The following is a 10176-nucleotide window of genomic DNA, read 5'->3' as shown; positions in this document are numbered from 1 at the left end:
TTTTTTTTTTTTTTTTTTGCCTCTCTGCGGTTGAACAAGACATTACCAAAAGAAGTGTTACTCAAAATTTTATGTTTTATTCTTTGCAGGTTTAGGCATTTTGTTAGATTATCAAACTTCAAGCAGAGTAGTTTCTTAAACATTATCCTTCGCTTCATGGTGTCAGAGAGCAGGCCTTCCATGTCATGAAAAATAATTCCAGACTGAAAATTGTTAAGCAAAAGGAGCTTTTTAAGGCTTATGTTTGCCGATTCTTTGAAAAAGGACTCAAGATGACAGAAACTTGAAGTAAGAGTCCTTTTTTTCTTCCAATACATTGTGACACTCTAATAATGTTCCAGTTAGGGATCTAAAACGAAACAACGTTGCATCTGACAAGAATAAATTTTTAGAATTATTGATCATGATATTAGAGTATGAAGTTTTAATCCATGGAGGATGGTAGAAACGATGTGAAATATCAGTTCATTGAAGTTTTACGATACTCATTTATTATCGTAGTATGATAATGAGACATTTCGAGAGATCGTTTGCTGATCGGTTAGATTTATATATTCGAGTCATGTTCAACAAGTTCATTCCAAACTACAAATTGATGCAACTAAAGTTCTTAAGCTTGTTGTTGGGAATATCTTTCATTTGCAAGATTGGGATGAGTGAGCAACCTTACCATATAATGAAGCAAATGCCACTTTATTGTAAGATGAAGATTTCAAACCACTAGATTCATCCTTTTTATGGCTCGTTCTATTCTTTCATCATCATTATTATTATATATCAAACTTACAAGTCTCAATATTCTACAGAACTTATGAAGAAAAGATTAAATATAATCAAACAAGTATTCAATTCATGGCATTGGTATTATTTCAGGCAATCTAAGCCAAGAACATCTTTAGGTTATCCCATCTATTCAATAGTTGTCTCATGTCATTATCAGAATCAAACCTTAAACATATAATATTTAGAATTCAACTGCCACCTTAACTGCTGAAATAGACAAAGCAACTGTAAGCAGCTACACAAAAATTTAGAACAAAAAAAGATGAAAATTGATGAAGGAAAACTTTTATTTTTGAGGTTTTTTTTAAATATTTTATGTACATTGGTGGGGAAGGTGTGCTTAGGAGGCTGAAAGTTTCATTGTTTTGTTGTATGGAGTGTGTGATTCCACTAAGATTGACCAAAGCACATGCACATCTTCACAGGGACAGGATTTTACATCCTCATACAGAATATATATCCCTCTTCCTGCATTGAAAAACAACCCCAGAAAATGAAAAAACTTGGAACTTCAAAGCTGGAAATGGTGGCATTGCAGCCGAAAAACATGAACGAAAGCGAGTTCAAAAGGGAAGGAACTTACGTTTTTCGGGGGAAGAATGGAGGCGAAACCAGAGCTTCTTCAATGGGGAGAAGAGGGATTGGAGCCACCCCATTTGGGAAAATGCCTCAGGGAATAGAAAGAAAGAGGAAAGGTATGATTTTGTGCATTTTTTTTAGCTTAGCTTAGAGAAGAGGGATTTTGAGGCATTCTTTTACCTTCATTTATTCAAGAACATCATGCATTTCTGATATGGGTATTGGTAAAATGTCTTTTTCAAGCACTTTTTTTCCTTGTAGTACAAGAACCCTTTCTCTTCACCTTCACCACCAATCTGCTGTGCTTTACACACTTCCATCAAATCCCTTTTCTTCTCAAATTTGCATCAAATTCCCTAAAAAAGTAACTTTTTTTTAGAGGTTTGAGAGTTTGATCATTGATTATGTGGGCTTTCCCATTTTGGATATCTCTTGTGGTTGAAGACAACAAGAAATGTGTATAAAAGTTTGTCTTGAAGTGAAGTCCCCAATAAGGGATTGAAGCCCACACGTCCACATGGCCTTTGCTCCCCCAATTGGGTGCCTTAGAAGTGTGCTTCAACTCAACCTTCTTTTCCCTAACTCCCTTTTTTTTTGCCTTTTCTCCCTCCCTTTGCTTGTTTTTTGTGCACCCTTTTCCCTCATTCATCCAATATCCACACCAATCAAAATTTGCTTTTCTTGGGCGTGATGATTCATATACGTGTACTGCGCTTTTTATGACCTAGAAATTCCTCTCAACTGAACTATTTCAGGACGTTCTTAACTCAACTTTTGATGTATCAATTCTAAATTTTTGTTTGAGAAATTGTCGAAAAAGTATTCTCGTACATGTCCAAAAACCAACCGCTAGCTTCTATTTTCGAAATTTCCAAATGTGGGTGGAATTATTTAATGGCGGGTTTTTGTTCAAAACTTGAATTTCATTTGGAATTTATATTTTCTGATAAAAATTTTAATTTTTTTCTCTCTCTCTCTCTAGAAATGTTCATGGGAGATGTCTGCATTATCAACAAGAGTAAGGTCTCTCTCTTGAGGAGAGAGAGAAAGTTTTTATGGGGTGTGGTTATGATTGATACTCTCATTGGAAGTAAAATGAAATGGAAGGTTTTGATTGAATTTAAAAACACCAAAATTCAATTCATTTATTCAAAATAAGAAAAACTGTCACAATCTCTTAACCACAATTTCAATTTCTTGTTGACCATCTCAATTAAATTATTTCTTTTTCTTAATTAAAAGAATTATATTTTTACAAAATGGCCAAATAATATTTATTGCATTTTAGTTTCTTCATTTTTAAAAATTAATTAATTTAAAAAATTGATATGATACCACAAAAATTAATATTTCAAACTAATTTTAATATTTCATTATGAGAAACATATATTTGATCCCTTTTTATTTTTTATTCAATATTTTATCGAGTATAGTTAAATAATTATTAAATAATTTAATATTTAATAAAACAAATTTTGAAACACTACCATGCAGCCCATTTTCTCGAAACAAGCTTTAGATGTGGGCCTAGGCCCAATGAAAGCCCACTACAACTAGAGTCAGGGAGAAGCTCGTTTGGTAGGTAGGGCCCAATATAAGCCCACGACAACTATAAGCCCATTACCATGCAGCCCATTCTCTCGAAACAAGCTTTAGATGTGGGCCGTGATCATGTGGACTTTCTGCCTTCAGCCCAATACAAGCTCAGTCCAATTTAGTCTTTTTCTGGGTTGTTTTTAAAATCCAGGCTAAGGAACTGGAACATGAATGTGGGCCTAGGCCCAATGTAAGCCCACGACAACTAGAGTCATGAAGAAGCTCGTTTGGTAGGTTGGGCCCAATACAGGCCCACGACAACTATAAAGCCCACTACCATGCAGCCCATTCTCTCGAAACATGCTTTAGATGTGGGCCGTGATCATGTGGACTTTCTGCCTTCAGCCCAATACAAGCCCAGTCCAATTTAGTCTTTTTCTGGGCTGCTTTTAAAATCCAGACTAAACTGGTGCATGAATATGGGCCTAGGCCCAATTTAAGCCCATTACAACTAGAGTCGTAGTGAAGCCCGTTTGGTTGGGCCCCTGGATAATGAATTAAGGCCCAAGTTGGAGACCGTAAAGTTCTGTCCAAATATGAATATGATATTTATTTCCAATATATTTTAAATTTGAGATTAAAATTATTGTATAGGAGAGAAAATTTTAATATCTTACAAGAAAAAGGAGGGGATTTTCTAACCTACAACAATTTGTAGAATAAATTTTGAAAACCTAAATAAATAATAATGAATTTGTATCAGTGTAAGATCCCACGTTGGAGAGGATAACCAAACATTTTTTTTATAAGAGTGAAAAACTTTTTCCAAGCAGACGCATTTTAAAAATTGTGAAGCTGACATCGATACGTAACGGACCAAAGTGGACAATATCTACTAGTAGTGGACTTGAACTGTTACAAATGGTATCAAAGTCAGACATCGGGCGGTGTGCCAATGAGAACAGTTGGAGAGGAGAATGAAGCATTCATTGCAAGGGTGGGAGGCTAATAGTGATACATAACGGATCAAAATGGATAAAATCTGAATAATTGTGACACGTAAGACACCTGAGTAATGAAATGGGGGTTAGGTGGATAGTTGTGATAGCTGAGTAAAAAAGATCGTAACTTCAAAGTTTAGCTTTGTTTGATGGGCGACCTTCAAGTAATTCTTCTAAGAAACATGTAAGCAAAGACGAAACATGTCGATGATCGTACATTAAAATCGAGTCGAGACGTAAGAAAAGAAAAAGAAGAAGATTCAAAACTCGAAAGCTAGAAAGTACAAACAACCATGAATAAAATCTCCCCAAAATCTGCTCAACATCCACAGAAAATGATTAAAAAAGAAGAAGAATTTGAAAGAATTTGAAAGAGAAGGGTTTGAAATGAATGCATGGCAGTGAATTAAGAATGATTCGAGGAAGGGAAAGAAACAAGGCATTTGAAAACAAAACAACGAGAAGAAGTGGGTTTGGGGTAGGGTGCCTTAATGGGTGAGAGGGCCAAGGACACTGCCACTGCCCCTCACCACCACTAACCACTCTTTATGGGTTTTTGGAGTTTAGGGTTCATACCCACCAAAATCTCCCACCTAATCATTCATATTCGGAATCTCATTATAGTTGTTAAACCCAAATACTCTCAACCAAACAGTTAGAAATTTAGAGGGTCAAATCCCCATCTGACTCTCGTTTAACTAAAAAACTCTTGTTCAGACGAACACGACTCTCCTCACAATGACTCTGGTTCCTATCCAATATGATAGACGACCACGACTCTTCCCACAATGGTATGATATTGTCCACTTTGAACATAAGTTCTCATGGCGAGGCCTCATAACAATTAAGAGAGTATTCTTTGATTATAAACCCATGATCATTCCCTAAATGAGTAGATGGTGGACTTTCATCATCGAACGCATTAAACATTAAAAAAAACATCCTTTTAAGATAGAAGGAACAAATGAATAAAAAATAAAAAAATAAAAAAAGGAAAAATGTCTCACGGCCAGTAGATATTGTTCGTTTTAGACCATTACGTATCGCGGTCAACCTTATGATTTTATAATGACGCATCTATTAAAGAAAGGTTTCCACACATTTATAAAGAATGACATCAAGTTCCATTTCGAACCAATGTGAGATCTCACGGGGAAAAGGATTGGACGAAAGAGAATTTAGTGTTGAATGGTGGACCACACACACAGCTGCCATATGTCCCTCTCAATTTCCACCATTGAAGAACAGCTTCAGAAGCTTAGCTGTGGTCAACAAACCAGCAAAAACGACGCCATTTCAATCATTTCAACTCCTTTTGCATTTTCCTTTCTGCAACGGCTAACAGAACACAACATGTCTGTTTCCTCCTATATCTTTACAACCTTAATCAAACCTCTTCATTACCTCTTCTGTCACCTTTTTTTAAACCTCTCTTTCTTTTCCATTGCCTTTTTGCCGATTGGGTCCGAGAAAAAAAAGGGAAAAAGCTTCACGATCGATAAATATCTCTCATTTAGGGTTCGGATAATGATTGTTTATTTCAAAATAGATCGGGTTTTGATTTGAGAAAATGAAAATGTGACCTCAAAATGTTAAATCCCGAACACAAAACTTACTGAATGAACGTTATCCATTAACTCAAACATTTGGATCTGTACATGATAGTTTAACAGATATAATCCCGATTCAATAGAGAGCATCTCGAGACGATCAATATATCCAAAGACATGCAACAAATTTGGGTTAATTAAACTTTACTTTAATTAGGGTAATGTTACTATTGATGGAATGATGATATTTTGTCGATCTTTATAACCCATATGATGGCTTTAATATAATTAGGGTTCTTGATGTGGCCATTATATTGGCCCTACTAATCAACCAAATTGGCAACCAAATATCTTATATTATAATGCAAAAATGCTGCCACCCTTTTCAACTTCAAGAGAGAGTAAAGTCAGAGAGGAAGGTAATATGTGAGATTAATTTTAATTTATTATATGGTCCTAAACTATATGATATATATATATATATATATTAATGTCTACATTTGTTGTGTAGTGGGTGACCAAACAATCATAGAGATGCAAAAAGTGGGTTTTGTTTCAAATTTTGAAATCTATCTACCAAGTTGACTAAAGAAAATAATAATAATAATAAAGATTATTAGAGTTTATTCTCGAAATTTTTAATTTTGTGTTTAAATTGTTTTATAGATTTTGAAGGTCTAGTTTGATAATTATTTAATTTTTTAAAAATTATATTTATTTTCATTTTGTCTTTTATGAAACCATTTTTTAGCTTTGCTTTCAATAAATTCATTATTTTTTAAATTTGATAAAATTAAAAAGTTTAAAACTGTATTACAAGTATAATTTAATTTAATCTAATAAATAATTTAATTTTTTTGAAAATTAAATATGTTAATGACCTAAAAAATACAAGATTTACATAATTTTATAAGTTTAGGACTATATATATATATATATTAACATTCTCTCTCCAAACCTATAGTCATGATTTCACATATGCCCCATATAATATATGAAATGATTGTCACACGCATTTTATATATTCGAAAATACTTTATTATGAAGATTTTGAAAAATAAAATAATTTTACTTGGTTGAAAAAAACAAGAAACCAAGTATAATTGTATTGGATATTGATGCAGAAATTAAAATAATAAATAATAAATAATAATAATAATAAATTGAAGTCAAAGTAAAAGAGGGAAGAATCTCTTAGATCTCCCCAAATTTGCAAGAATACAAAGGGAACGCTATTTTTCACTACGCAACAGCTTTTGTTCACTATTTTAATTATCACCTTAAAAGTTTGAGCTTTCCAAAACCCCCAACTATATATATATATATTCATTTTCTTATGTTAATTTTTTTTGTTTTTATAAAATAATATAATACGGAAATATATTTTATTCATCGAGTTAGAAATGACACAATATCTACTACTTAAAGTGTGAATAGATCTAAATATATTATTGCTCAACCAAAGAATACAGATAGAAAAAGAATTGGGATCGAAGATTCAATCTTCATCTTCACAAGGTTTAAATGGGATAGAAGATACCAACTAATACCTACTTAAAAATAAAACTAACTAAATTATGAGAATAAAATAAAATATACTACCAATCAAATTTAAAGAAAAAAATATTAATTGGAAAATAAAATAAATTAAAAAAAATATATTAACAGAATATTTTCTAAATATTAATGGACTACGAATATCACTAATTCCAAAATAAGTTGGGACTAAATTTTGACAAGAAAATACTCTATAATAATACATAATTAATTATTTAGTAAATAAGGTTAGAAATAGAAATTATATTCTCTATTTTTATTTTCACAGTCAACTTCTCCTCTCCCTCGTGTTCTATATATATATATTCTATTCTAATTGAATAAATATTTTTTAAATATAGAAGATTATTTTTTAGAAAAAATGTCAATAATATCGATATACCATTTTTTGTTATTGTATTAATATGGTAGATGGGGGAAGGAAGAAGATAAAAATAGGGACACGTGGCAGAAGATGAGGAGATGATGGAGGGGTGGCAAGTGTTGGACATACGGTCGTCGCCGTAAGAATGAGGGAGTTAGGGACAGGTTTGTTTAATACGAGATTGGACGACAATTATCAAGGCTTTGACTTTGTGGGTTTATGTGTTCCTCTCCATTTCAATTACCCATAACTTCGAAACGGCGTCGTTTGTTTCCACTTAATAATAATAATAATGTGAATTGACATAAAACTAATTAAGTTAGAATTTAAATTACAGAATTTTTTTTTTTTTTTTGAAAGGAGAAAACGGGGAAAGATACAGTGGAATGCGGCGCAGCACAAGTGGGTGAGGAAGAGACAAAATGAAGGGCAATCAAGTACCCGAAAATCAAATTCAATCATCCCGCGATATCCGTTCACGGGTTTAAAATCAACCCGGCCCATCATCACTCATTCACCGTCGTTGCATTACCATCCAATTATTTATTATTATTGTTTATTTTATTTTTTAATTTCAAATTTAATTTTCGCTAAATTAATAAAAATATCGTCATTTTTTTAAATACTTTTCAATTTTCAAAATGATTTTAAAAATAGAAAAAGTGAATTTCAAAATGATTTAAGAATATAATTTACATTTTTTACATTAAATCTACATAAATTTCAAAATATAAAGACTTATTATACAGAAGGACGTAGAAAAAAAAAACACAAATTTTTAAGATTAAATTTATAATTTAACTAAAATGATTTTGTAATTTTAATTTTCTTTTAAAAATATTTGTCCTTAAAACGAAGGAAAAAAATATATATTTATGCATTCTTATCGTACCCTTGTGAATGCAGAAAAAAACAAACTGAATTTTTAAATAGATATTTTAGTACCAACAAAATCTATAATTAAAAAATATTTTTAAATATATATTTTTTTAAAGCTCTATTTAAGTAGTAATTAATTTCTGTAATAATAAAAGAAATTCTCTTAATAATTAAAATTATCATAAACAATTTTGTATAGATAAATAGACACGGACAACATTTTTCCGTTACAAATCGCCGTCAGAGGACCGAAATTAAACAAATTCCACGTCATTAACCCTAATTATTTATTATTATATTATATATTCAAAAGTCCAAAAAAAACCCATATTGACCCAAAGAAAAAAGAAAAAAAATGAGGGTTGCCGTTTTTATTCCCCTCTTTTTGAAAAGACCCTTGCTTTATAACGGCGTTATTCATCTATGTTTCATTATAAATTAAACCCTCCACTTTATTTTTTCAAACACAGCCCCCACTTTCTCTCTCTATCTCTCTCTCTCTCTCTCTAAACGGGTTTTAAAAAACAGTTGCTTGAATCTGAAGTTTGGAACAAGAAGAAGAAGAAGAACAAGTGTTCTTTCTTGGAGATCCAAATGGGGAAGAATGATCACAGAGTTGAAGCTGTTCTTCAGCTTCTTCGTAAACAAGCTCCACTTTCAGTCAAACAGGTTCGTAAAATAAAGCAACAAATAACACAACATTGTTCGTATTTTTTAAGGTTAATTTTTGTCTGTTTTTTTTCCTCTCTAGGACAAGTTCTGTAATACTGCTTGTGTTGACCGGTTTCTCAAGGCCAAAGGAGACAATGTGAAGAAAGCTGCGAAGAGCTTGAGGGCTTGCCTTTCTTGGAGGGATAGCATCGGCATCGGTATTTTCTCTTTCTTTTTTTTAAATTATAAATTGTTTAAAGTTGTGGCATGTTCTTCATACTGATCATTAAAGTTACCCTACCCAAACCAGAATTTAATTAGTCAATGGGAGACTCTGACCTGATCTTTTTCAGACCATTTAATTGCCGATGAATTCTCCGCTGAGCTTGCCGATGGTGTTGCTTATGTGGCTGGCCACGACGAAGAATCTCGCCCCGTCTTGGTATGTATCGAAAAAATCCCTTCTACACAATATTTGATTAAAATTTGAAACTTATTATTAGAAATTACAGATCTCGACAGTGTTATGATATTGCTCATTTTGAACCTAAGCTAGCTCAAAATGTCTCGTACCAATTAAGATAGTATTCTTCACTTGTAAATTCATGATCTTCATTTTTTTAATTGTGAACAGATTTTTCGGATAAAGCAAGATTATCAGAAATTCCATTCACAGAAACTGTGAGTAAAAAATCCCAACACCAAGAACAACAACAAAACAAGAAAATTTCATTAATAATTTTATTTTTTTGTATTGATGTAATTAGGTTCGCTCGTTTGGTAGTATTCACGCTAGAGGTTGCGATCGGGACCATGCCAAAGAACGTAGACCAAATGATCATACTTTTGGACGCAAGTAAGTAAAATCTCATTTATATTAAAAGTAAAGTAAATTGGTGTGAGGTTGTGTCCGGTGTGACATGTTGGTGTCGTTGTCAATAGCCTCCGGTGTCACGGCGGAGAGTATCGGGAATTGAAATGGCCCGATGGTTGTCCATTTAGTTTAGTTGGAGGTTAAATTGGGATTATAATAATGTGTGGAAGCGTGGGGAAATTTGCAGGCTTTTACAGGTCGGCTTCGGCTTTTATCAACTTACTTCTGCCCATGTTGAAGATCGTGGCTGATTTTTATCCTCGCCGCCTTCATTCCGCTTTTGTTATCGACCCACCTTCGCTCTTTACATATCTTTGGAAGGTATTATTTTTAATTTTTAATTTTTTAAATTATATATATATATATATATATATATATATATATATATATATATATATATAT

The 10176-nt window shown here is 32.4% G+C and overlaps 2 protein-coding genes and 1 long non-coding RNA gene across 5 annotated transcripts in view; 2 read left to right on the top strand and 1 right to left on the bottom strand.

Annotated features, from left to right (window-relative positions):
• The window catches only part of LOC111441635 (5'-nucleotidase SurE-like), a 6107-nt gene extending 5587 nt beyond the window's left edge, over positions 1 to 520 (top strand). For all 3 annotated transcript variants that reach the window (XM_023078700.1, XM_023078716.1, XM_023078707.1), the window contains exon 10: positions 90 to 520. The gene's annotated coding sequence lies outside the window, so the exon portion shown is untranslated. The remainder of the gene's footprint in view (positions 1 to 89) is intronic.
• A 392-nt stretch (positions 521 to 912) lies between these two features.
• On the bottom strand, positions 913 to 1537 carry LOC111441667. Its single transcript, XR_002710215.1, has 2 exons — positions 1367 to 1537; positions 913 to 1251 (listed from the first exon to the last, which is right to left on the bottom strand). It is a non-coding gene; the product is annotated as an uncharacterized LOC111441667 (long non-coding RNA).
• A 7191-nt stretch (positions 1538 to 8728) lies between these two features.
• LOC111441595 (phosphatidylinositol transfer protein 3-like) overlaps positions 8729 to 10176 on the top strand; it is a 3382-nt gene continuing 1934 nt past the window's right edge. Inside the window, exons 1-6 of the mRNA XM_023078642.1 lie at positions 8729 to 8918; positions 9001 to 9118; positions 9254 to 9342; positions 9535 to 9581; positions 9668 to 9756; positions 9962 to 10095. Of these exons, the coding sequence (XP_022934410.1) occupies positions 8844 to 8918; positions 9001 to 9118; positions 9254 to 9342; positions 9535 to 9581; positions 9668 to 9756; positions 9962 to 10095 (552 nt within the window). The 5' untranslated portion in view covers positions 8729 to 8843. The remainder of the gene's footprint in view (positions 8919 to 9000; positions 9119 to 9253; positions 9343 to 9534; positions 9582 to 9667; positions 9757 to 9961; positions 10096 to 10176) is intronic.

The sequence above is a fragment of the Cucurbita moschata genome, unplaced genomic scaffold (assembly GCF_002738365.1).
Source record: "Cucurbita moschata cultivar Rifu unplaced genomic scaffold, Cmos_1.0 Cmo_Scf00001, whole genome shotgun sequence".
NCBI lineage: Eukaryota > Viridiplantae > Streptophyta > Magnoliopsida > Cucurbitales > Cucurbitaceae > Cucurbita > Cucurbita moschata.
The sequence above is the reverse complement of the archived record's forward strand: the minus strand, read 5'-3'. Positions and strand labels throughout refer to the sequence as shown.